The sequence below is a fragment of the Astatotilapia calliptera genome, chromosome 4 (genome assembly GCF_964374335.1).
Source record: "Astatotilapia calliptera chromosome 4, fAstCal68.1, whole genome shotgun sequence".
Classification (NCBI taxonomy): domain Eukaryota; kingdom Metazoa; phylum Chordata; class Actinopteri; order Cichliformes; family Cichlidae; genus Astatotilapia; species Astatotilapia calliptera.
The window spans coordinates 18,402,701-18,430,396 of record NC_137425.1 but is presented as its reverse complement, the minus strand read 5'-3'; the positions used below and the strand labels follow the sequence as shown (position 1 = coordinate 18,430,396).

At 42.7% G+C, this 27,696-nt stretch overlaps 1 protein-coding gene and 1 long non-coding RNA gene across 2 annotated transcripts; one reads left to right on the top strand and one right to left on the bottom strand.

The window, feature by feature from the left end:
• Nucleotides 1–2,312: 2,312 nt before the first annotated feature.
• On the top strand, nucleotides 2,313–9,734 carry LOC145428563 (uncharacterized). The gene is made up of 2 exons (XR_013908854.1): nucleotides 2,313–3,135; nucleotides 3,264–9,734. It is a non-coding gene; the product is annotated as an uncharacterized LOC145428563 (long non-coding RNA).
• A 6,068-nt stretch (nucleotides 9,735–15,802) lies between these two features.
• Nucleotides 15,803–27,153, bottom strand: dhps (deoxyhypusine synthase). Its single transcript, XM_026165230.2, has 10 exons — nucleotides 26,988–27,153; nucleotides 24,465–24,664; nucleotides 23,721–23,870; nucleotides 23,514–23,635; nucleotides 19,208–19,304; nucleotides 18,993–19,079; nucleotides 18,795–18,900; nucleotides 18,611–18,714; nucleotides 18,132–18,257; nucleotides 15,803–16,414 (listed from the first exon to the last, which is right to left on the bottom strand). Exons 2-10 carry the CDS (start codon nucleotides 24,657–24,659, stop codon nucleotides 16,319–16,321), a joined length of 1,083 nt encoding a protein of 360 aa, XP_026021015.1. The 5' UTR covers nucleotides 24,660–24,664; nucleotides 26,988–27,153; the 3' UTR covers nucleotides 15,803–16,318.
• Nucleotides 27,154–27,696: the final 543 nt, after the last annotated feature.

Sequence of the window (27,696 nt, the reverse complement as noted above, 5' to 3'; positions counted from 1 at the left end):
GTCATCAGATTGCAATGTTTGTTGCAACAAGCAATATCTGGAAGAGGCTAATCACTATGGTAAAGTATATCAATATGATCTTCTTATAATCTCTGTTCAGAGGGCAGAAAGTCGTTTGCCTTATACTTGATGACAGCATTGTTTAGGCAGATTTAAAAAGGACTCAACAAAAGTATTATTTCATGTAGTGAAGGGAGGATGGATTGTTTCAAATCCTTGGGCTGGCTCTTGACATGCAAAGGCAATAAAGTCAAGGTCGTGATGCCCTTGGGGAAAGCATTTGCAGGGCCCAGTTTCCAAGAACAGAAGAATAGTTTTAAAACTTAAACAAATCTGTGAATGCGTATCTCTTTCTGCAGAACCTGCTGCCGTTCACAGGAATGTGCCCTTAGCCAATGTGTCTGGTTAAATAAGGGTAACGCTGATACCTCTCAGATCAGCTGGCACGGCAAGCGGCTTTTTCTCCCAAGTCTCCTGAATATCTGTCTCTCCAAAACCATTTTCCGCTGCCTGTTGCATAATTGGATCTAACTCACCATGACAACCAAATGGATGTTGATTTTTTTTCTTTTTCCCAGACCCCGCGGCCCAGATTAGAGTCGCTTCCTGTCGTCTGACTCACCGGTGAAGATGATCGCTCAGCTGAACGTCCGCTGTGACCCATCAACACAAGTACACACTGTTCATCCGCAATAAAAAAAAAAAGTGATTTTTATAGAGGCTTACTGAATGCGCCAAAAAATATGAAAAACACACAAGCCGTCCAAGAACACACACAGAAATACATGTTTTGAGTCCCATGTTACATGTTACATGTCCCATGTTGAGTCCCCTGAGCTGGGACACCAAAGCAAACCAAAGTGTGGAGAATATTTTTCAATGAACTACTATTCAGTGACTACTATAACTAAAAATGACACAGCTCAACCATGACTCCACAGAAGTGCCCACAACCCTCACAGGATTTCTCCAGGCCACAGTGAAGTTAGGTTTTTTTTTTTTGCAACATGTAATCTCCAACTGTACAAAAAACAGAAATGGGAATTCACACCACCTCGGCCACAGTTATCTTTCGAAAATGGACTGATATATGTTGAAATATAGACATATGCAAACATGTACAAATGTTGGATTCCATTTCCCAGAACCATAAAGTACAGAGTATGGCCTTGGAGTGGAGAAGACGCATCGTTTTCCAAATACCACAATCCTCACCGTCAGCAGGAAAAGCTCGAGAACGTTACGCACCAGAGTGTTCTCATTAATGTGTGCAAAAGCTTTGAGAGAGCATCGGTTTCATATCTTTCCTCTGTTCTGTTCATATTTTAGATAGACTGAAAGAAGTGCTACCAGCCTGAACTTAAGAGTGGCACATCTCTGTTTCAATTCTGTGTTATCTCAGTCATTACAGTATTTGGTTTGCGTGTGGCAGCGCTCATTGCCGTGCCTGTGAAGCAAAGCAAAAGAGGAGTGTGCACGGCACGCATAGTGGTTTAGACCACAAAATAAAGATGAAACTCATCGCTTAAAAGAGCACGTTAACAATATTCATCTCTCAGTTCACCACCTCAGAGAGGTCGTTTTTTTGGGTTTTTTTGCTTGCTTGACGCAAGCAGGTCATCATTTTATAAGAAGAGTAGGAAAGGAGAAGAAAAAGATAGAGCTCCATCATCATCATCAACACAAGTTTACACATACCCGTATGTAATCTTTGATAGCTATCAATCAAAAGTTAAGGCCCTCATTAAAACCTTTTGGCTCTTGTGCAAAGCTGTAAATCCCCTTACGAAGACAACATAGAAACTGAGGTCCGCAAACAAAACATTATCCCATCCGAAGATAAATGATGTGTCGCAGGCGGTCACGTGTCTTACTGGCACAGTCATTTCGCTAAGCTTGAGTGTATGCGTTGCCTAGAGACGCGTATGTGTGTGTGGAATGTGTGACGTCTGATCTCGCACAGGGGCGTGGCTCTCTGTACAGGACTTTGCTACTCTCACGCACACACACCCAAAGGCTTCAGGGGAAGTTGTAAAGCTTCTAATAGCCCCTCTCAGAAGCTCATGTTACTGCCCCAGTGTTGCCTGGAGGGTTGGTTGGGTGGGGTGGGGGTCCTACGCTTGACAGGTGGAGATGAAAATCAAACGCTTCCAAAGACCCGAAAGTTACAAAGACAATGATTTTAAACAGATTGTAAGCCAGCATGAGTGATTTAAGTCATTTTTCAATGCTTTATTGATTATCTGACGTGGCGTAATTGATCCAAAGATCTCTCTCAGTTTGATCTTTATGTACCAAATGGAGCGTGTAGGGGAGGGAAAAATATCAGCCATGTTTTGCCATTTGCTAAGATTGCTGTGATCCTCCATAAATCTGTTTAGTGCCTCAGGGTTAATAGTTTTATGACCTCAACAGACACTTTTTCAGCTTTGACGTCTCTGATCTGAAATCCACAACATGCACGGCTTTGATCTGACTTTTAAACACTCAGTTTAAAGACTTTTTAACAAGTGTGTCTAACCTCATTAATGTCACGTTTAACTTTCTTTTATTTCTTTATATTTAATTTCTTTTTTTCGGTTAATATGGTTAATATCTGCTTATATGGGGATGAGTATAGACATGCACTCTTTTCTCCTAAATTGACATAAATGGGCAAAAGTAGCAAACTCGTCTCAGTGTACATTTAGCTTCTTCCTGTCTGCTACTGACACAAACAGCCCTTGCTCATTTATTAGCAGCTGTGCAGCCAATTATCTCCCTGCCCCCTTTCCTGTGTTCTACCAGCAGCTTCGGCCATGCACAGGGGAGGAGAGGTAGGGAGAGAGAAGGGGAGTGTTCCTCTCCTCTGACATCGTCATAAAGGAATCCCCTCTGCTAGGCTGAGCCCGCCTACTTGCTTACTCTCACCCCGTCTGGCTCCCAGACACACTCGCGTTCACACACACTCCTGTCTGCACGGCCAAAGCAGGAACGGACTGACAAGGAAAAAAGGACAAAGAGTGGGAGACGCGGAGACATTGCGAGAGAGACGGGAGATGGGATGGGGACTGTGAAGGTCAACTTTTAGAGTGTGACATTGAAGAGCGTGAAGAACAAGAGGGAGAGGAAAAGGAGTAAAAACTGTTGTCTCAGGTAGGTACAGCAGTGGGTTTGCCTCTTCTCAGGACATGATTATTACTTTTATGACTTTATGATCCATGAACACTGTGTACCTTCCTCTGACTTTTTTTTTTTTTTTTTAAACCTCTGGTCTTCCACAGAGGGGCAATTCAGCAGTTCCTGCAACCTGTTGATCAGGACGGGACGTTCACACAGAGTCGGAGTAAAAGTCTGCCTGCTGTTCAAATGTACTGTGTTGTTGGCACTGGAATATTGCCCCGTTATGAGGTCTGCCACTGTGGACCGGCTCCATTACAAAGGTCAGATGAATACAGTGCCATTGAATGGGATGGTTTCATTCCTCGCTGCCTAACTCGCTTGTTAATTTAAAGGTTATGTACCACCCCCCCGTTTGAGTGATTTCAGGCATAATTGTTTCGCCTCCACCTGTTTCCATACAGCTTTCTGCTTATACAGTATGTTTGTCATCTGTCTGCCCATGTGTGTCATCTGCCTGTCGTCATGTCTGTCAGTCTGTGTGCCTCTCCTTGGGGTGTTGCTGGCAGCACGGAGCGCTAAGTGAGGTCATAAAAAGCCTGAGAGGCGTAATGGCAGTGTTGAAGCAAGGCCGGAGCCGCTCAAACATTCCTCTCATTGTTCAGGGGCCCCGTAAGTCTGCGAGCTCCCAAACCTCCATGAAAGGAAGGGAATCCAGTGGCTACTGTAGCTAACCCACTTTGAGCTGCATTTCAGGGCTGGCTCTCTGTCTTCCTGTTTGCCGTCCTGTCTGGTGTGTGTGTGTGTGTGTGTGTGTGTGTGTCGGGGGTGTTGGTATAGACCAAACTGAGTAGCGGAAGGCAAAAATGGAACTGAAGGAGGGAAAAGTGAGGTTGACCTAAAGAAGAAGGATAAGATAAAGTGGTATTAATTTAGCCCCGACAGTGACGTCTATCACTTTGCTCCGTGTGCGTCTGGCTGTGACTTCAGATAACCTCCATGCCAAATGACATGGGAAAGAGAAGGCACGGGTCAAATGTGTTGTTATTTTGCCTTCTGCTTTGAGAAGGTGGAAAAATGGGGTGATGGATTGATGGTGAGAAAGGATGGGAGGAGCAGAAGAATGTGGGGATCTAACCCTCAAGCCTTGGCTTTGGTGGGGTGGTTTGAGTGGGTGGGTGTGCCCGGCAGCAATCTGTAGGAATGGGCCCAGGCTCAGGAAACCGTGGCGTAGTGGAATAAAAGTGTGTGTGTGTGTGTGTGTGCAGCTTCAGCATCCACTTGTGCATGTGTGGTTCAGTGGCAGCAGGGCAGCTGTACTCTAAGTACAGGGCTGGTGGTGGTGGTAAGGGTGTTTGGCAATGAATCAGGCTGAGGATAGGATTACACGCACTGGGCTACAGGGAGTGGACCACGGGCTTGGGCTGGGCTCTTCACTGCTGAGGCTAGCTTTACAGCCCAAAGAGACTTTGAGCTTTTCCCTTTAAAAAAAAAAAGGAGTTGGAAATACTTCTTTTTTACTTCTCAGACTAATGTCCCACATGTGGCGCGTTCCATTGATTCCAGGCCAGCCAATGAACGGTCGCCTTTAATTTGGGAAAACTGCAACATAGAAGGCCCATAGTAGAGGCCTGGGCTCTTGTTTGAATGTCACTAAATGTCACAGCCTCAGCAATGATTACACCCTCGCACGTAACATGAAACAAATACAATCACATGCGCACACATACCCAGACAGACCCTGTCTGGTAGAAAGCAAGTTAAGGTGTGGTGCTGCGTTGTGTTTTAGTTGGCGGGCTTTGCCGTTTCGACTGCAGTTTTGTTGATCCTGTGGTTGATTTTCTGGCGGATTAAAAATGCAGCCTTGAATCTGGATAATTTTTTTTCTTTTGATGTGTCAGCTGCTCGCTCCTCATCATTTAACCGTTTTTAGGCTTTTCCACCTTTTCTTCCCAGGAGTGAGTTTAATAGGCGCAACAGAGAAGATAGCAATTATGGAAAGCAGACGTGGCAAATTTACACCGTAAGAAGGGAATTAACATGTTACTGTAACAATTGTGACTTCATGTCTTGAACTTATAGCATTTACAGAGAAAGATGAAGCTGTGGCTGGAAACAGCTTCATCTGGCCCCTGTGAAAATCAGTGGAAACATAAATGACTTGTGCTCGGCTTTGAGAAACAATTCTTAATGACATGCACGAGCCTGGGAATCGTACTGCTCACTGTTTGTTCTGTTAAGCGGTCCACAGCCTGGAGGTGCGAATGATGTCAGCTTGGTATTTTTACTATTCACAGTTTATGAGAAAGAGTGAAAACCAGCTTACGCGAACCACACGTTTGCCACTGACATCACTGTGTTTGCTCAGTGATAGTGAACATATTGCGTGTGTGTGTGGAGAGTTTGGTAGATTGCGCTTGGCCTGCGGAGCGTGTGTGCATTTCTGTGCAATGCGCACACAAGGACACGGGCAGAGAGAAGATATGTGTTGAAACAACAAGGGTTTGAGATCCAGCTGTCCCAGCAGAGGCTTTTCCACTTAACTGTGTGCCCTTGTGTAAACGGCAATGTCAATTCTGAACTCGAGCCGACGATCTGAGAAAACAGCCAGTGGCCACGTCTGCACTTGGGCCGCCATACGTCATGTGCATGAACAATAAACACACATACACACCACGAAACCATCAAAGAACCCACACATGAGGCCATAATCCACGAAGACATGCTCTCTAAAAACACTTTAATTTCACTAGAATACATCTGCTGGCAGGCGTCACTCGGTGATGCTCATTTTCCAACCCTACGCCTCCGTCGAGGTGCAACAAGTTGCCACGGTTGCGAGCTACCAGTAAGATGCAGCCTATATGCCACATACTTGTTATTTCTAATGATAATAAACATCCAGTATGAGAAGCCAGTAGCAGGAGGGCCGCCTGTATCCTCCCCCCAAAAAAAACAAAAAAACAAGGCGAATGTGAGATCCTCGCAGAGAGTGTTTGAGGTGAGGTGTTGGACAGCGTGCGTCAACCAGAATGCCGTCATTACAGGGGAAGGAATGAGCTCATGGACATTAACGGGCTGCGGGTTTGAGTGGGGGGGGGAGCGAGAAACCGATGGAAACGATGAAAAGGCAGAGAAAATAACACACCAGGATGAAAAGAGATGGCGGTATAAAGGGTTTAAGGTTAAAGGCGGGTAGGAGGTAAAGGGAGCAGTTGTCGTGTCTTTGATGGATGCCAAGACCTTAATTTACCTTCTTTCTTGACAGCATCTTGTTGTGACCGTGTGGAGACCGGCCTAGGCTTTAAAAAGCGCAACTCGTAAAACAGAAAGGAAATTAAGAAGACGTACAACTGGGATCTAAAACGGGCCGCACTGGGTACATTTTTATGTTGACATTTTGGTTTTCTGTTAACCGAGCGATTAAAAAAACTGTCCCGAAGGCAATGTAAATGTACACTTTAGTTTACTGTAGAGTCAAAAAAGTTGATTTTGAAAGTTAGCGAGAACAGACAATGCTATTCTGTTTTCTTCCCAGTAGCACCCAAACACTGAACCTCACTTTGGCCTGGTGAAAACTGGAAAGCTTCCACATGAGATGCTGCTTTTAGCTCAAAACGATGCTCACAACTGGGCTGGAAAAAGTTTGCGTTCTATTTATGGAAGCTCTGTCTAAACACTAGATTTGTGAAACAGAGGTGCCCGCTTTAGTGATAACATTTCCCGGCCACTGCCCCAAAGAGACAACAGACAGCCAGCTAAAGCTTATTTAGAGTCTGGAGTTCCCACTGACTCATACCTTGTACACAGCAAAATATTCAAGCTGCTGAAAATAAGAGCAACTCAAAGGAGGGCGGCAAAATGAGCGGATCAGCCGGGATCTGGAGACTGGAATGGTGTTCATTAAATAAAGTTTATCCTGTCCAGACAAGTGAAATTCAACCAAAAGAAATTCACAGCATTATGTTGTGCTCCGGGGCGGGATGGCTGTGTGTGCTTCTCTTCTTCTCCTTTTTTTTCTTTTAAGGAATACGCAGGATCAGACTTTATGTTTTCACAATGTATAAAAGCAAAGGTTCTCTATGCAACATGAAAATCCCTAACAATTTCTTAAGAGATTTTGCTGTAACTTAGCAGCAGAGGAAACATGCTCCAGTGCTCTTTTTCTCATTTTGTTTTGTCTTTGGTTTTCCCCTGTTCACAAGGGGCACAGATAAAGGGTGCAGGGTAAGCGTCTGTTAAAGGCAGTGCCATTCGAGTGGCCACTTCCTTCTAACCTAATTCTCCATTCTGTCATTGAAAAGCTATTTTTATAAGAGGCCACGGGAAGTCTGGGAGTTGACAAGGACCACGTACAGTGCACACAGGGTTGAGAAAATGCAGTGACTGACCTGCGAATGACAAACATGTGACAGAGCCAGACTGCTCTCTATGTGTGTGGGGGGGTTAAAGAAGAAGGGAGCTGCTGCTTAAAAAGGTGACAGTGATGCTCGAGTCTTATTGTGGTATTTATTACTGCGCATGCTTTGAAGTCTTCTTTCCACCACAGACCGTCCAGCTCTATCTGTTGGCCAGGGGAATTCCTGGCAGAGTGATTTTTTTTAAACTAGAGGACTGAATCACATTGCCAGGGATTTCCAATGGCTGACACGAAGAAAGCAGCCTCTTCGTCGCACGCGCGCCAATTTGCCAACTCATACACAGTCACTCATTTGCATACACACATAGAAACGTCTCCTTTCTGTGTCACAAACAGATGCCCGTCGAAGCCTGGCTGTGCGGCAGCAGGACTTAACCCACATGTGAACAGTGAGTGTCTGCCATGTTCACAGTGGTTAAGTTCTGCCGCCACAGGGCTGCAGCCTGCAGGGGACAAGGGAGAGGAGTAAAGGTCAGGGAGGGGCCGCACTGCATCAAAAACACCACTCTCCACATCAACACCAGGCTTCACATGAGCATGATCTCGTCCCATGACTATATCCTCCCAACAAAAATCTGCTTTTTTATATAAAATGTGGATCTAGCCGACTGTTCGATGATTTACTTAAGAACCTGTGACCTTCTTTGGCACTTGAACCCAACAACAACAAAGCAAAAAAGATCTTTATCTGTCACACCATCGCCCATTTTTTTCTGTTATCTCATCGCTGCCCTGCTTTCTCAAGCGGTTTATAGAAACTTGAGCAGCAAACTCAGTGAGTCTATTTTTCCTTAAAGGAAGCTTTTCAGGAAGTCTGCCACACAAACCCGGCACCCATCAAAGGAAGTGTCAAAAGAGCCAATTTCACCTAAATGACAGCAAATGCTGTGCCATACTGCAAATTTTGGTATCGATCCGATACCAAAATACAGAGCCAGAATTATCAATGCTGCTACTTTTAACTGATAAATGCAGCTTATGTAGGGGAGTGTGTCATGACTTATGAGATGAATTACCACAATAATTACTCAGTACAACAAATCAGCGTTTCATGTGGCTGTCTCTAAAGCACTCTGGATCAGCTTCTGTCCTTTAAATGTGCTACGTACTGAACATAAGGATAGAAGAGTATCGGTCCAATTGTGCTAGTATCCATCTGATACCAACACCAGTATTGGTATCGATACTATCAATATTTGAATCGATCCACTGCCCGCTACTAGAAAGCATCACGTTGCCGGTAACGAGGCAAATACGTCCTACTCCTCAACAGCCAGATTGATCCTTTGACTTTATTTTTACGAGCTTTCCTGATCGTTGCTAAATTGACAACATGTGTCGGAGGCTGTGTGTGTGCACGCGCGTGCGGGAGTACTCCATGGATGACTCAGTAGTGTTACGAGTCGGCACTGTGATGTGGCTGAGTGGGATGCATGGGAACAGGTATCGCACTCCATTATGAGCGAGTGCCTGGCAAAAACAGCTAATCTGGTGAATTAGCCGAAATTGTTCGGTCTCAGTGTGTCAGAGCCTGATAAATGTCAGGCGTCTCATTAGTGTCGAAGGCTGCTCCCGTTCCTGTTGGGCGGGCAATATGTCATCTTGTGTTGTCGGGTGTATTGCTAGCTGCCAGGCTCTCTCTGGTGTGTGTGTGTGTGTGTGTGTGTGTGTGTGTGTGTGTGTGTGTGTGTGTGTGTGTTCTACCTGTTGATTTCTGCATGAGCATCAGTGTCTGTTTGGCTCGTTGTTGTGTGTCTGTGTTTATGTGTGTGTGACCACCTCTGTCCCCTCCTCCTCACCCCCCCGCTGGGTCGGTCTCCTGTGCCTGCTGTGCTGATAATCAGTGTGTGACGTCGGCTGGCTCAGTTCAGCAGGAACAGGGGACTGTTCTCATTTCCACACTCTTTCTCTCTCACACACACACAAACACACACACACACTTTAATGTCAGTTTAATAACAACATTAACACCAGCGTGTTTTCTTTAGTTATGCAGCTCTTTTTCATGACATACACAGACCTTTAAAAGCATATAACCATAAAAGCTTATAATGTATTATAAATGTTAGAAATTTTTTAAACTGTATTTTTAGGGTTTCTTTCTTTGTTTTTTGTACCGTGATCTATGAAAATGAAAAAATATATCAATTAATTAAGTCTGTTTAAGTATATTTGAATCTTTTTTGGAAAAATAAAACTTGTTTTGGAAAAAAAAGAAGACCTGTGCATTTGTGTTCTGTGACTCATTCCTTCACCTATCAAATAAACCTCTTTAACCTTTGCGTCTCTCACTTGCTCTCCATCACTTTCTTTGTCTTTCTTATCTACGCTGAGGTCGCAAGCAGGAAATCAGATATGCGGCAAATGGCCACCAATCAGCAGGTAAAAGTTACACCGCGCCTGCTTACGTTCGCCTGTGAAACCAGAGAGCGAATGAAATCACTCGGCTCTGGTTTTTTTGTGTGGCGGTGAACTTAATTTGTAGGCTATGTTTCTATTGTGTACAGAAATTCATATTGCTTAAATCCAAAGAGCTTTCTGTGCCATTACGCAACAATAAGCTTTTACTTCCTACGGATTTCGCACAGTCTGTCACGCTTACCACACAACTGAAAGATTTGTGACAACAGAGGTGTGTGTGTCTGTCTGTGTGTGTGTGTGGGGGGGGGGGGGGGGGGGGGGGCAAAATCAAGAAATTGACAGGCAGCAGTTTCAACTTTCAAAATAAAGAAAAAGTGCAAAATTCATCACTATTCTAACTCAAAACTACACTCATAATTCATCAATCCGTGTCCACATTATAAAGAAAACAAGCACTAATGTGGAGAAGGGGGGGGGGGGGGGGGGGGAATGGACATTTCTACACAAAAACCATAAAAAATATATATATATATAAACAATGGTTATGAGAAGAGGACAAAGGAAAGTCTTACACTGTTTTCCATTTTTTCATTTGTGCTTTAGTTAGGATGTACTTTTTGTTTCCACAGCGACCTGAAAGTGAAAAAAGTACAGTGAGAGCTATGAGTGTAAAGGTTTCACATCTCTCTTTTTTTTAACAGTTTAATCATCACCCTTACCTCATTCATGGACATGTCAGAATTCATTCATTTAGCTAAATGCAGTTACACCTCGGTAATTTTAACAAGAGCCTGTAAGAGATATAAAAACCCTCATGCATCTTCTCCATGCAGAGTCCAGGTTTATTTCGGTGCTGTTAGGCATTTATTTGTTGTTGCTCTTTCACACCGTTTTGACCACATCCTCAGCCCATAGACATTTTATAAAAATACTTGTAAAAACACCCACCGAAAGCCTACACAAAAATACAGCAGGAAGTGTGACAAACATGACTGTATTGCAGGGTTAAGTTTTTTTTGTACATTTTTAACTTGAGCTAGCTTTCAACCTTTCCTGAGCTTTGCCTTAAACAAGGTATAAAAAGTGGTCTTACTATAAATGAGCAAAAGGGTGCTTTTAATAAAGTACTAAAGTATTGCTAGAGTATTTTTATTAAATAGAAATCAGTTCACTTCTATATCAGTTTCTCTCAATTTGTACCCCTTTAATTACTCTTCCACATTGTTAAATTTATTATTGCTCTCCTATCAAATTTCTTTACAAATTATACTTTTTTTTAAATAACAAAAGAGACACTTAACAAATGTGCATGAAAATGTTAACCAGCTATTAATATTAACTTTATTTATATGGCACTTTTCAAAACACGGCGTTACTATGGGTTATTTTTCCACGCAGACATGAAAGATGTTTCACGGCGGCAGCTTTAGAGAACATCAATACTATTAAACACAATTTGTAATCATTTAGAGCAGGCATGACAAACTCACTACTTTGATCTTAAGCGTGTCGGATCAGTCAAACTCCTATTTTCTGTCAGTGTAAAGAAACTAAACTACACAACTGTGAGATGAGGAAAAGATGTGCAATTTCAATAACACGTCTCGGTTTTTGTACATAATAGAAAGATGCTGCTGTTGAAAACAAAAGAAACCTGTGAGCGTGGATCTTTCTGTAAGAAATAAATGTGTAGAGTTACTGAAAATGGCATTGCTCAGACTATCCTGTGATTATAAAGTACACATTTTTATTTATGTATTTTTTGTTTACCACGAACCCATTCTAAAAACAAACAAACAAATAACTGGAAAACTGGAACTTTTCTATCATTTAATTGTTTAGCTGTTTAGCTTTAATTATGTTTGTGTAACATGAATAACCCAAGGTTAGGTATTTATCAGTTGAGGAGCTGTAAAAAAAAAAAGAAAGAAAGAAAGAAAAGAAAAGAAAATACAGTTAAAGGACCAAAAGGACCAAAATTCATGTCCTCCCTTACATTTTCCAAAATGGTCATTTGGGCCACAATGGAGTCTTTGCTGGGCCATTTCTGGCCCCCAGGCCTTATGTTTGAGTGCAGTAAATAAGAGCTTAGAAACTACTAAATGGAACAGTGCACGACTCCCATACATACATATATATATATATATATATATATATATATATATATATATATATATATATATATATATATATGCAGTATAGTGCACTATTAGTATTTGGATGTAAAGGAACTGACTACTAGAAAGCTCAAACCAAAGCCCGTCCTGATACCTGGGTTGATAATGCGGTTTTTCTTGCTACAACAAATCTGATGAAGAACGATGACGGTGCAGCAACAGACACATGACATCCGGATGTTTGTCCTTGTCCAAGCGGTTGCCAGAGCAACGCAGACACATGGCTGTCATCAAACTCAGCCAGCTGCGTCACTGGAGGAGACGGCGGTTCAACTGACGACTTCCTGTTTCTGAGAAAGCAAGCGAGGTGTGTGCAGTGCCCCCCCCCCCCCCCCTCCTCCCCCTCCGTCTCCACTACTTCCACCTTCACCTCTGTCCGTCCATTTATCACAGCTCCACCCCCCTTTCCATACATTTATTGCCCTCCCTATCGCAATGTTTATCTTTCCGTCGCTATCAGCCGCCCCTTTCTCGCTCCCTCAGCACGCCCACGCAGCTGCACTCCTTCACCTGCCGATACCTCTCCGGGTGGACCAATAGGCTGCCGAGATGGTGTTCCCGTGGCAACAACAAACAGGTAAACATGGGTGGAGCGAGGACGCCGCGGCTTTGCAACAACGTGCAGAATACTCCCTCGTATGTAGGCCACAGGTTTGGTTTCATGCTTTTTTTTAAAGGAGTTTTTTCTGTTCGGGGATTTAAAGTAACTGAGGGAATCTTTCTAGAAAGTTAACCGAACTATAGGCCTGTTATACATAAACATTATATTAATATATACATATATTATTTGCTCTGCTAAAGCTACCTTACTGCTAGCTTAAACTTTCAGTAGGCTAGTTTAATGATTAATTGGTAGTGAAATCAGATTTTAGTCCATTTAATTTGGTAAAGTGGTAAAGTGAATTATTTATATTTTGTTTTGTTTTTTAAATAAATGATCCAATGATATGTTTTTCCATGTATAAAGTGTCTTGTGTATATCATATTTTTCCCATTCAGTCACACGTAAGAAAAAAAAAAAACATTAACATGGTGAAAACACACTCTGCGTCATGCGTTATTCAACTCCCTGAATCCAGAAGGATATCTTTGTATTTTACATCTACTTGTGAAGACACGATGATAATCTTCCTCTCTCCTTTCAAAAATTCCTGCATACAGATCCGGATAGACATCAAAAGGTAATTACTTCTAATCTGGGCCGAGCCCAAACTCCATAACTCTTTGAGTAATCCTGCAAGCATACATCCTTGGCGGAGGTTAAAAGACAGCGAGGGAAAAGTGTTATATTCCAAAGAGGGGATGGTTTTTGGACCTTTTGCAGGTTGGATTCGGTCTGAGAAGCAAAGCTCGGGGCAAATTAATGTGGAAAAAGTCTGCAAAGCAGCTAGTTGAGCTAACTGAAGGTGACTCAGACAGACATTTTTATCAGCACTTCCCTTCTCTTATCTGGAAATATGGTGACCGGACACTTGAAAAAAAAAAAAGGGGGGGAGGACACAGTTTAAAGAGACCCAAAACGGTGAAAATAAAGAAACAAAGCAATGGGAATTGGCTCTTGCATACACTTGGACACGACTTTACTCAGAAACCAATGTAAATATGTAAATGGCTGCATATTACTTTTCTTTTCCCCTTTCACTCCTCACTGATCCACCCCACCCTGCAGCTGTGCAGCAGGTCAGTGCTCCCTCTCCCTCTCTCTCTCTCCCTCCCAGTCTGGCTCTTTGGTTCTCACCATAAAAAAGCTGCCAATCTGGCTGGAAGAAGACATAATTGCCATTATGACTGCTGCGGCCCTGCACATCACACAGTATGCTGATTGTTCCTCAGAGCAGGAGGAGAAAGGGGGAGGAAAACACTGTCTGCTCTGTGCAGACGCCACACAATATTATCATAGCGTGACTACAGCTCATCCACACACACAGATACACACAGACAGGGTCTCTACTCAGTTTTTTCAGCCCACTCAGACTCTGTAATCTTTCAGCTAAGCGCAGAGCAAACACGGGTTTCTATAGGGATAAAAATCCATACACTGCTGCCTTTAAAGAAAAAAAAGAAAGAAATTGTAACTGTCAAGCCCTGGGTAAACACACACTTACACACACAGTGCCACCACCAATAGGAAAAGATAGAAGGCCTGAATGGAAAAGCAGCTTGTACCAGAACAGGAACACCCAGTTAATGTGTGTGCGTGTGTTTCTGAGAGCATATGGAGCTGAGGTTTTTGGGAAAGCTGACCTTACCCCGTGTCCAAGTCCACTTCTTCAGCTCCAAAAATTAAAAGGTCACAAACACATTAAAAGTACTGACACTTTAACAACTCCATAATATAAATAAATAATTTTAAAATAGCTTCAGCGAACATGTTACACACATCCTGGTGTAAAAGCAGCTCTGTGCAGAGGATGTGAGAGCACTGATTAGCTGCAGGAAATATCCATTCCCACAGTAGTAAACTGATGTATTTCGAAGGGAAACGTCTTTATCCTTGATACTTGATTACACGGCTTATTCGGCTGACAGCACAAAGAAAAGGGGCCAGGGAGTCCCACCTCCAACGGGTGGAAGAAAACTGTGCTGCATCTGCATGCGCGTGAGAAAACAACCCCACGTGCACGTGCCGCTTGAGGGATTTGAAGGTAGGATCTCGCAAGCCGCATCAAAGCCATTAGACTCGCTCAACAGACTTTATTCAAGCATTTGCTGCTCGCTGAGCAAGTCGAGCCAGATTTCAATTTTCTTTGTTTTTTGTTTTTTTTCCTCTCCTTGAAACCTTAAATTCTGCCCGAAGCAACAGAGCACAGAATTTGTTTTATTTGCTCAGTTTGGAAACAGTTTGATGAAGGATTTTTGAATCTCATAACTACAAAAAAAGGGGGGAGGGTCATAAAGTTGAAGGTTTATTTGATTAAAAGCACTGCTCTAGTCTCACACAACCCACCACAACTATTAAGGACTATTACAGCAGGCCAGGGGCCAATCATATTTATCAGGAAAATAAATTGTTAAGCATTTAAAGGTCTATAAGGTCATAAAAGGCCACTGACACCAGGCCTATAACTGCATATTTTACTGCATTCAAACAGCTGTTCTTCAGGTGTGAATAGTTACATTTTAGAGTCTGTGCATCAAACAGAGCTAAAAACCTTTTAAATTATTAATATTAAGTAAATTAGAAAATAGTCTGCGGGCCAGCTGGCACACTATGGCATGCCCGATTTGGCCCCGCAGGCTATAAATGGAGTATTGCTGCCATAAAGACAGCTTTAATGACACCGTTAATGTTCGCTTCCCTCACTTTAATGGAGGTTTTAATTATGCGTTTTAGCCCCGAGGTCACAGAGGTTTCGGATATCAGAATATCTTCTATTCAGAGGTATGCAAATGTAAGTTTGAATTGTTTCAAGTCAATCTTGTAAACACGAGGAAAGTAATTCAGATCTGTGCCTTTACAGAGATGTAAATGTGAAAGTTTAACAATCAGAGCTTCTTTATTCATTTATTGCTTGAGTACCTAATAAAGTGACCTCTAATCAATGCTTAATAGCCACCTCTGTGTTCCTGGATGAAATGCTCCTGAGCCACTTCAAACTCTTTCTGCAAACTTTTTATGCAACAAGGATCGAGTCATGTGAAATTTAGTGTCATATGACAGGTCCTCCGCAGCCTTTTCTCACAGGACTACTGCACAAAGTCTCTGTAAAAGTGCAATAAACCTATTTTAAAACAGAGACAGAACTGATGATTTCATGGTTTATTAAGACATACAGGGACATCTTTCATCCTGTAACCATAACGAGAAAGTAAAGGTTTGCTTAATATAATAGAAAATAAGAATTATCGACCGGTGTATGTGTGACGCCACAACTAAAATGAAATAAATTAAAACTATATACACACACACACACACACACACACACACACACACACACACACACACGCTAAAACCAGTTACATTATAGACATAATCGTCTCTTTGGTGCATGCATTAGCATGATATCTATGACATTTCAGCTTTCTGAACAGTAAGAAATAGAAATGCTGTACTTGTTCAAACAAGTAAATACTGGAAAGCATTAAAACAGAAAAGCATCACCACCGTTTCCCATTCAATAAGTCGTTCAGTTACAGCACTGTATGTATGACAGTACACGGTCTTGAAGCTGACCCAGGATCAGGCTGAAGTGTTCAATTTGACAAACAAAAGGCGTAAACCAGAGGAGCAAAGACAGTCGTTTTTAAACAGAGCAGCCAATTAATCCGTTTTCTTGCCGGCGGCCAGCTTGTCGACGTGTTGAGCGAAGGTCTCGGCCACAATCAGAGGGAAGACCAGAGAGGCATCGGCGTACACCTGAGAACCAAGAACAGAGCCGCTGATCACTTTTCTATTATGATAAAAATCATATTTTTTAAACAATGATGCTGTATTATTGTTTTTCACTAAAGTGAAACCAGACAGTTTTCCTAGTTATGCTTTTCAGTGCCTTGGATGCACTCTGAGTACAAACACTGTACAGACGCTGCCACCTTGAGGCCAAAATGAGGAACACATCTCCTAGTTGCACCACCATTGACACCATTTTCCCCCGTTCTGTTTGACTTGTTCTCGTTCCTTCGTTGTGTGCGAAGAATCTGTTGCTCTGCTTTGTTACCTCGCTGCCATTTCTGGTCCAGTATGAAAATATATCTAAACACTTTGAATGCCCCTAAAACACATTTCACTGGAAAAGAAGGAACTCTCCAAACATGGAACAATGAAAGCAATAAAAACGCAAGTCGCTCAGATCAAACAGAGAAATTCTTTGTTATTAAAAACTCACTGGCCACTTCAATTTGCACATCTATTCATACACTGCTGAACTACTGGGATTTACATACAAGAGAGTGATCTCAAACTGGTTTTCGGAACAGGACAATGAGTTCACTGTACTCAAATCACCAGACCACAGTCACCAGATCTCAAACCAGCGGAACGGCTTTGGGATGTGGTGAAACAGCAAAGTCTCGTCAGAAAGCCGACAAATCTGCAGAAATGTGTGATGCTATCCTGTCAATATGGATCAAAATCTGTGAGGATAGTTTCCAGCACCTTGGAGAATTAACACAGTTTTGAAGGTAAAAGGGGTCCAAACCAGCAGAACCAAGGCTTATCTAATAAAGTGTCCGTGACTCTATATTAAGCATGACAAAAAAAAGAATTAAAAATTAAAATGCTGGTGGCTCCCAGTACCTCCCCCCAGCCTCTTAATAGCACCTATGGTGTAAATGTAAAAGTTCAAGGTGATTTTCAGAAAAGACGAGCTCTGACCTTGAGGTTCAGGTCACTGAGATCCAAACTTACTGCACTTACAGTATGAATTTGAAAATCCCGTGTTCACAAACCCCCTGATAATACCCCATCAACCTTTGACAGCTACAGGTAAAAACCCAGTAATTTAATATACTAGCTTAGCTTCTCAGACATTACTCAGTAGTCATGAAAACAGAAATGTTTGGATCAGTCTGGCCCGCAGTTATACGATCTCAACCCTGCTAACCAACCAACTCTAACCCAGTGGTTCCCAAACTTTTTTTGCTAGGCCCCCCTTTGTTTTACAAGAAAAACGTATGCTTCACCATATTTTCTAGTCTTTGGCTTAGAATGAAGTTGGTTTGGAAACATATTCAGCGATGCTTCATCTCCTGCTTTGCGTTTCTGTAGGCGCCCGCTTTGTCCCCCCCCTTTCATACCGCGCCCCCCCTGCCATGGGCCCCACACTTTGGGAAGGTCTGCCCTAACCCAACCAACCAACATCTCCGTGATGCCTGAATGATCCCATAAGTGCATGGAGCTGATGTGTCCAGTACAGCAAGCGTATGGGTGTTATGTACCGCACTCTTAAAAGTCTTCAAAGGCGTTTTCAGTTCTTAAAACACCTCTGAAACTGACACCCTTAGACTTGTGTGCTTAAAAAAAAAAAAAAAAAAAAACCCCACCAAAAAAAATCCCCCAAAGACATCTCAAAATCTGATGTGAATAAAGACCATCTGACGTAAAAACAGGAGGTAAAGTTGACATTTATCATCACCTTAACAGGTTTGGCATCTGTTCTGATCTTGCCCCAAGATACAGCCTCGTCCGGTCTGGCCCCGGAGTCGGAGCCATCAAACTCCTGCCCCGTGTTCACATACACCACGTAGTCCGCTCCATTTCTCTGGCAGGAAAGAGAGAGTGTCAAAACAGGATTCTGATTAGGTTTGTGAGGAAGTTTGCTTTACTCGTTTAAACTTGTTAATATTTCTCGAAATAAGAACAATTTCTTATGAAATTGTCACAGCAACTTACAGGTAGAAAATCACAGTGAATCTGAAGTAACTGCAGGCTGTAACTGTTAAAGCAGCTACAGTGGAAATACTCAGACAGCCCACGTTCCTCAGATTTGTACTCAAGTAGAACCTCTTAGGTATAACCTAATTTATCAAACTTTTTCAGAAGTGAGAAAAGTTCAAGCTAAAGAAAAGAAAAAAAAAAAAAAAGTTCAAGCCAAAGATAAAAGAATTTCGTTACCATAAGATTTGCATTGGATATATGATGTTTGACCAGCCCCCCTCCCAGGATGATCATCCCAGTCCTCTTGGCGAAAACCGCCTGGCTGTTCAACCTGCGAATATCTGAAAATAAAGCGCGCATTAGCAACAAGAAACGACTAAAAACCTGCGTTTTAGCCAGCAACATCGGCGCCGCTACAAACCTTCTACGATGTCCAGAATCAAGCCGGGGTTCTTATACGAGTGGAAGTAGATCATGTCGCCCAGAGAGCCGTCTGTCAGAGCGGGGCTGAACACCGGGATGTTATTCTGAAACGCAACACAACAGCACATTTAGCCACCAAACAGCACAGACAGTTCAAAGTAAGCAAAGCAAGTGAGAATACGAGGTGCATAACCACCTTGTATGCCCAGTAGTAGACAGACTCTGTATTATTTATCTCCTTTCCAAGTCGGTGGATCATTTTGGAGGGAGTCCAGCGGGTGCCCTGGAATCGCAGAAACTTCTTATTATTCCTAATTCTTTATAAAGTTGTATATTACATATTAAACCTAAAAGTGCATAAGACTAACAACTATTGTTGCAGTAGGCTTTGGGGTGCAGGGAGCGACTCACCTCTGTGTTCTGCTCCAGCAACATCTGGTCCAGGATGGGCATCAGCCAGTCTTCAAATTTACAGTAGTTATCGTTGGGCACCACCAGATTACCAATTCTACAGCCAGTGAAGACAGAGGGAGACGGACAAGGACAAAATCAATACATCAGCAGGTTTGTCTATGTGAACCAAGGTCACAGATCAGCACCTGCCTGTCAAATCCTTGCACCAACACAACATGTGCCATTTGTGATGAAAGCATAGAGAATAAGAAACTTGTCCACGACTATGAGGTCAAACACTGTGTCCTTGGGTAAGAAACTGTACCCCGAGTTGCCTTCAGTGCATCCATTGGGGTGATCAGAGTGTGAGTGTGTGATTGGTAGATATTAGTGCTTAGGCATCGATAAAAGGACTGTATGTATGTATGTATGTATGTATGTATGTACGTACGTACAGTGGGGCAAAAAAGTATTTAGTCAGCCACCGATTGTACAAGTTCCCCCACCTAAAATGATGACAGAGGTCAGTAATTTGCACCAGAGGTACACTTCAACTGTGAGAGACAGAATGTGAAAAAAAAAAATCCATGAATCCACATGGTAGGATTTGTAAAGAATTTATTCGTAAATCAGGGTGGAAAATAAGTATTTGGTCAATAACAAAAATACAACTCAATACTTTGTAACATAACCTTTGTTGGCAATAACAGAGGTCAAACGTTTACTATAGGTCTTTACCAGGTTTGCACACACAGTAGCTGGTATTTTGGCCCATTCCTCCATGCAGATCTTCTCGAGAGCAGTGATGTTTTGGGGCTGTCGCCGAGCAACACGGACTTTCAACTCCCGCCACAGATTTTCTATGGGGTTGAGGTCTGGAGACTGGCTAGGCCACTCCAGGACTTTCAAATGCTTCTTACGGAGCCACTCCTTTGTTGCCCGGGCGGTGTGTTTTGGATCATTGTCATGTTGGAAGACCCAGCCTCGTTTCATCTTCAAAGTTCTCACTGATGGAAGGAGGTTTTGGCTCAAAATCTCACGATACATGGCCCCATTCATTCTGTCCTTAACACGGATCAGTCGTCCTGTCCCCTTGGCAGAAAAACAGCCCCATAGCATGATGTTTCCACCCCCATGCTTCACAGTAGGTATGGTGTTCTTGGGATGCAACTCAGTATTCTTCTTCCTCCAAACACGATGAGTTGAGTTTATACCAAAAAGTTCTACTTTGGTTTCATCTGACCACATGACATTCTCCCAATCCTCTGCTGTATCATCCATGTGCTCTCTGGCAAACTTCAGACGGGCCTGGACATGCACTGGCTTCAGCAGCGGAACACGTCTGGCACTGCGGGATTTGATTCCCTGCCGTTGTAGTGTGTTACTGATGGTGACCTTTGTTACTTTGGTCCCAGCTCTCTGCAGGTCATTCACCAGGTCCCCCCGTGTGGTTCTGGGATCTTTGCTCACCGTTCTCATGATCATTTTGACCCCACGGGATGAGATCTTGCGTGGAGCCCCAGATCTATGGCGTTATTTTTGTGCCACTATTCTGAGCGCACGTAAAAAAAATTTGCAGGTGCAAGTGTTGCATTTTGAGGAGAAATTTATTTTGAGCGAAGAAAAGCTGAATTTGAGTGAACAAAATTCATTGCTGCATGCAAAAAATGTATTTCAGTGTTTGCTATTATCCACACACACAATAGCAGCCCCTCTCGCTCAGTTTTTGCACTTGCGCTCGCTCGCAACGTGTCGCTCGCGCTCTCAACATTTCAGCCCGTGCGCGTTCAACTCGTTCTGTACACAGTTATATTTGTGCCACAAAACCAGCCAATCACAGACTTGGATGCAAAAAAAATCTGATTGGCTGTTTTCGTCTCCAATCAGCTCGAAATGACGAAATGCAATATCCCAGAATCCATTTCGTCCAAAACTCAAATGAGGCAGTGGCGGAGGAACACAGAGTGGCGGAGTTTGAAATATTACTCTTTGTGGGTCACAAAATAAACTTTTAAGATATTTTCATGCGAGAATGGTGCTGTGTAAACTTCTAATATCTGCTCGATTTATCAAGACATCACATATTTGCATAAGTGCTCTAACGTTTTTGGAGATGCCTGTTACCCACCAGCTGACCGAATACCTGGACTGGCCATTGGGCATTTACCCGGCATTTGCCCGGTGGGCCAATGGTGATTTTTCATTTTTATGTTAGTTTGTTTGTTTTTGTAATGGTATAAACAATGAAAGGTGGTGGATTAGCCAACTGGTAATAATCAACTCTGGGCTGGACCAATTACAATACATCCGTATTGAGGGGAAAAGACTTCAGCGAGAATAAAAAAGACACAAAGCTGGAGTTATTCTGTGTCTTAGCTGCCTCTTCTCTCCTCATTCTCCCCCCTCCCTCTCCTGTTTCTACTTCAATCATGAAACTGATCAATGATCAGCTGATCGTCTCTCTTGTTTGTTTATCTCCCACTTTGCGCCAGAAACAGGAAACCAGCGGATGTTGCGCTAAACAACAACAGCAGCACGTTCAAAATTGATCAGCTGTTGTTAGAATTTATTTAAAATTAATTTCTAGTATCAGCTGATGTTTGCTGGAGCCACAGCTGTAAAGCTGGAAACATGAAGGTGATACAAATCATACATATATACCAACAAAACAGTGTACATCACTGTCACAACAGCGTTTGTTTTCGTTCAAAGGCTTTATGGTTTTTCCAATAATACCTGGTGGTGTAGTCGGTGATTTTTTTGTCAGTTCAGCCTTATATATTATGTTTAACCCGAGTTCCCACCCGGTCAGCTGGTGGGTAACAGGCATCTCCGAAAACGTTGGAGCACTTATGCAAATATGTGATGTCTTGATAAATCGAGCAGATATTTGAAGTTCACACAGCTACATTCTAACATGAAAATATCTTAAAAGTTTATTTTGTGTCCCAGAAAGAGTAATATTTCAAACTCCGCCACTCTGTGTTCCTCCGCCACTGTCTCGTTTGAGCTTTGGACGAAATGGATTCTGGGATATTGCATTTCGTCCTTTCGAGCTGATTGGAGACAAAAACAGCCAATCAGATTTTTTTGCATCCAAGTCTGTGATTGGCTGGTTTTGTGGCACAAATATAACGGTGTACAGAAAGAGTTGAGCGTGCACGGGCAGAAATGTTGAGAGCGTGAGCGACACATTGCGAGCGCAAATACAAAAACTGAGCGAGAGGGGCTGCTATTGTGCGTGTGTATATGGATAATAGCAAACACGGATATACATTTTTTGCATGCAGCAATGAATTTTGTTCACTCAAATTCAGCTTTTCTTCGCTCAAAATAAATTTCTCCTCAAAATGCAACACTTGCACCTGCAAACCTTTTTTACGTGCGCTCAGAATAGTGGCACAAAAATAACGCCATACAGATCGAGGGAGATTATCAGTGGTCTTGTATGTCTTCCATTTTCTGATGATTGCTCCCACAGTTGATTTTTTCACACCAAGCTGCTTGCCTATTGTAGATTCACTCTTCCCAGTCTGGTGCAGGTCTACAATCCTGTTCCTGGTGTCCTTCGAGAGCTCTTTGGTCTTGGCCATGGCGGAGTTTGGAGTCTGACTGTTTGAGGCTGTGGACAGGTGTCTTTTATACAGATGATGAGTTCAAACAGGTGCCATTCATACAGGTAACGAGTGGGGGACAGAAAAGCTTCTTACAGAAGACGTTACAGGTCTGTGGGAGCCAGAGATTTTCCATGTTTGAGGTGACCAAATACTTATTTTCCACCCTGATTTACGGATAAATTCTTTACAAATCCTACCATGTGGATTCATGGATTTTTTTTTCCACATTCTGTCTCTCACAGTTGAAGTGTACCTCTGGTGCAAATTACTGACCTCTGTCATCATTTTAAGTGGGGGAACTTGCACAATCGGTGGCTGACTAAATACTTTTTTGCCCCACTGTATGTATGTATGTATGTATGTATGAATGAGGCTTGTGGAAAGGTGGGCTTATATAATGCGTTATATAAACACCAGTCCAATCCATTTGGTTTACTGGCACTGCTTCCTCTCTGTGCAGTGGCATTGATTCTAAGGCGAATAAGCATGTTTTCTTTAAAGTGGACCTATTATTGCTTTGCCTTATATGCTGTTCATCTACACTGTTTAAAAAAAGTTTCAAAAGGGGAAGTCAAACAGAAGAAAGCCAGGGGGATGAGCTAAAACAGAAGCTGAAGGGTGGCCACGACAAACAGTTTTATATTTTACTATTAATATTTTTATTTTACATGTTAGCTTACAGATAAACCACAGCAGCGCTAACAAACCTGTTGATGCCTCTCAGGCGGAGCTCCTTGCCAGGGAGGCTGAAGTCTCCCAGGTAGGTGTGAGCCAGGCACTTGATCAAATCCTCCTCCACGCCTCCTGCTGTGGTTACAATAACATCCACCTGACGCAGAGGAACAGATTCTGAGAAACCGGGTGACTGATTTAGAGCTTATGTGGATCGTTACATAAGACGTGTCATTTTGTACCATTTTGTGCTGCGCCAAATAGCGGATGCTTTCTCTGACTCCGGAGCTGATGAGGTTGGAGGTGTACCCCAGGAAGATGGTGCAGCCTGACTTTGGGGTTTCCGACTCATTTCCTTCCCCTTCCTCCACTGGTTCAAGACGCTTCTCGATCTGTGGTGGTCAAAATCATTGCTGAGCAACAGATAAACAGATATTGCAAACATACAACGTGGATCACTGTGGCAACAACCACACCTTACAAGTGAGGCCAAACACAACAGCGTCGAGCAGCTGGCTCCAAAACCACCACTGGCTCAATGTCAACTTCATCAAAGTCAACAAATTTGTAATTTTACACTCCATCTCCAAGTTTTGAGGTAAACAGAACGCAGGAGAAAAGTCAGGTTGGATTGTGGGTGTGACACATGTGCCCAGTCTGGAGTGACTGATAAGTTTTTTGAATGAGGAGGGCGAGTAAAAGTCTCTCAGTATCAGTGGACCAAGACTCCAGGAAGTTAAAAGCTTTTAGGGTTCTTTGTTTTGTTTTTTTAAAATAGTGACATATTCATATCAATATGATCCCTATGATTCCCATCAATAGGACTCCTCTTGTACTACAGTGGAAGAAGAAATGCCAAAAGATGCACATAGCATAACCTGGGCAAGCAAAACCAAAACTACTATAAGACAGGAGAACGTGTGGGTCCAGACACCTTGTAGTCGTTTACTGAAAGTTAATAACCCCCCCAAAGGCTGTCCTCTCACCATGGTGTTGATCTCCTGGATAGCCAGGGCTAAGCTGCTGGCCTGGAAGCCCGTGGTGAGGTAGGACTTCAGCACCGCATGGAGATCGACTCCCTGGTTGAAGTCGTAACCTCTGATTTTCGGCATGTCCTCGGGGAGATCGCAGCTAGGCTTCAGGACAGCCTCCATGGCAACTGAGGGGGCCTGGTCTGCCATCTTTTCTGCAAAAGACAATCACCAAACAGAGGCTCTTTGAGATTTCCACAGAGGTGGGCCTTCTTGGAGGTTTTCAGCATATTTTAGGTAAAAAAAAATAAATAAATATAACACACACTTGCAGATCCAGCTTATTCAGGATGAGATTCATTTGAATGTGCAAATGTTGGGAAGAACATTTTCCTGAAACATTTGGTTACTGGAGTGTTTGCATGTAAAGAAACTAAAGTTAGTGGATTCCTAGTAAAAATTTGAGTAACTGAATTCCTGGAAAGGCTAGCAGCATGTTTCTAAGGTGGATGTCCATCCTGCAGATTCCTTTAAAGTGCACCTCCTGAAGTTTTCCTGATTTTCTATTCATCATTCATTACAGTGCTAAAAACCTCATAGTAAGGTCAACATATGTAAAAGTAATCCGTGTGAACCAGAAGTGGAGACTATAGACTGCTTTGTTTCTGCTATTTCTTTTTGGGCCTCTGAATGATGCCAGTGAGGGAGGATGTCTTAATCAGAATACTTTATTAATCCCGAAGGAAATTAGGGTTACAGCAGGCAGCACGCTAGTGGCGCATGCGCACTTACAAAGGAACCTTCTGACCAACTTTACGCAAACATCACATTGGGGAGACATGTCAGAAAGGTAGGCTGATAGGAAAAAAACAATGAGAAATACATAACATGAGGTAAGAGGAGGAGAAAAAAAAAAAAACTCCACTCAGACTGAGCTCCTAGTGGGAGAACAGTTTGATAACAGAAAAAACACCTCAGCACAAAAAGCACATGACTATCAATACACCATAGAAACACAAGACAAGCAACAGGGGCGGTTAAAGGGTAAGAGAGAGCCGGTGTAGACAGTGCATCCGGTCCTGCAGCATGTCTGTGCTGGTCCAGTCGGCTGCCATCTTCCCCGGTAGGGCACAAGCATCGAAGGCGTTTGGAAAGGGAGGGGGGATCAGTGTGTACATATCAGTGTGTGTGTGTGTGCGCGCGCGCGTCCAGAGTTCAGCTGAGACAGTGTCCTTCGCCCTGCCAGGCTAAGTAAACAGTCTTCCAGCCAACCCAGGTGGCCTTGCATGGGATGGGGGGGGGGACAGTCTAAACACAGTCGTTATCAGGGTGTTTTGTTCAGCTCCAGCCTTGAGACCGCAGCTGGCGCCAAGAGGGTCTCCGCATGAATTGATGGTGTTTTTTACTTTAGTGCGAACAACTCATATGAATTTCAAAGCTGTTCTAACAGTCCAACACTGGTCTCTCAATCTCCCGTTGGAGAGCCGTGAGCTTTCTATGATGTTATCCAAACTTACGTTCTGTGATGTTGTCATTGTTTTTGCTCAAAGAGCAGGTTCTGAGAACTCACCACTGCAGTGCACTTCCCAAGATTAATTAATTTGGTCAGCTCTGGCTCTGTGAACAACAGCTCCTCCCATCTGCTATTGAAACCTTCTGTTTCCGAGGGCAGCCAATCAGGAGAAAGCAGGTTTTTAGGGAAGCATTGCAGGCCAGGTACAAGATAAAAATTATTATTTTAACTGTTATTTACATAAAGATACTCTAGTAAAGCCCATAAGTAAAAACATGGAGCTGGAAATGAGCAGATAGCGGGTCTGTTGTATATTCTCGTCTCTGGTGGCTCAAAATCTCTTTAATTTCATACCGTAGTTGAAGTGGAGGAAAATTACTTTAATACGTTTTTGAGGCGTGCAACAAAAAAAACAACTATGTATATTTATTACCACAGCACTGTACTGCAGTTACATTGCTATAGATCTGCTGCACAGAGACATACGGCACAGTTTACTCAACTATGCTGTAACTTTACTTGTTAAGACTTCACATAAACATATTGCAAGCTTATAAAATCAACTATCTGATTTTATGAGTACCAACACTGTCGTGAGAGGTGACTGGGCATTGATTTATCAGGATATTCTAATACTTTGTTTGAGGATTACATATCTGGTGACTTTTCGTTACAACACATGCTAATGTGAGAGTAAGCAGATGAATATTTTAAATGTAAATGCGACTTCTGGCCATCACATGGGTTTTGATCAGCTTTAAACAAAAAATAACATCGATTTCACAGGCACAAAATATCGAAACTTTAAAAACCCTATGGTTTAGATGTAAAATTCCACTTATTTTTGGAATAAATGTCTTTGTACAGGGACTAGCCTTTATTAAAAGAGCATATGGCGTTTAGCAGGTGCTACAACATCAATGAAAACATACAAAATCCATGTGATAGACGTTAGCTAGAAGCTAACTCTGAGTCAAACTAGCTTGAATCGCGACTTAACATCTAAAAGAGAAATGAAGACATACCTGTTCTTGAAGAGGCGTCAGGTGATGAAGAAGGCTGAACAATAAACGGCTGTCACTACGCGCAAAAAAACAAATATTGAAGATTTGTATTCCCCTAAACGTCGCATGGATCGCCTGTGAGAAACGAGCTACTTCTACGGAAAGTGAAAAGGGACAAATGTGATCCAGGTTGCCCTTTTCTTCTTCTTCTTCTTCTTCAGTCAAGTTTAACGGCAGCTTGCATCCAAAACTGTTGCATTACTGCCAGGTTGCCCTTTTTTTTAGCTACTCTACCTTTGTGGTGTTCACGGTGTTTTTCTTTCACATCTTCCGCAGATAGACAAATAGTAAAATTTTAGATTTTTTTCCACCCGTTCTTGGATCTCTACAGAATTCCGTGAACTTTCCCATTGTTTTGAGTGTCGATCAGTCCAGTGAGAGCTAATCGCAAATCCTTTGTATGCTACACCCACCAGTTGCAGTCAATCATGATCACTAATGAGAAATTAACAGGCCTTGACTATTTCAAGTCATAAGACATTATAGAACCCTCAGCGCTACTTATTAAAAGATTTAAATGAGTGTATGTACATATTGGGCCTGTATGTATACTGTTGACACTGTGTGGATTAGAGAAAATCCTAAATATAATATAACATAAAATCTAATGTCAAAGTACAGACGCATAATCTTGTTTTAAGGGCAGACCACATCTCTAAAGCACAGCCTC

Excerpts from the sequence above, each read along its gene's own strand:
- dhps (XM_026165230.2), bottom strand. The coding sequence starts at position 24,659 with ATGGCAGACCAGGCCCCCTCAGTTGCCATGGAGGCTGTCCTGAAGCCT. Across the intron at positions 19,080-19,207 it reads TGCTGGAGCAGAACACAGAG|GGCACCCGCTGGACTCCCTC; the intron begins GTGAGTCGCTCC and ends CTGCGATTCCAG. Across the intron at positions 18,258-18,610 it reads TATCCAATGCAAATCTTATG|AGAAATGGAGCGGACTACGT; the intron begins GTAACGAAATTC and ends CTTTCCTGCCAG.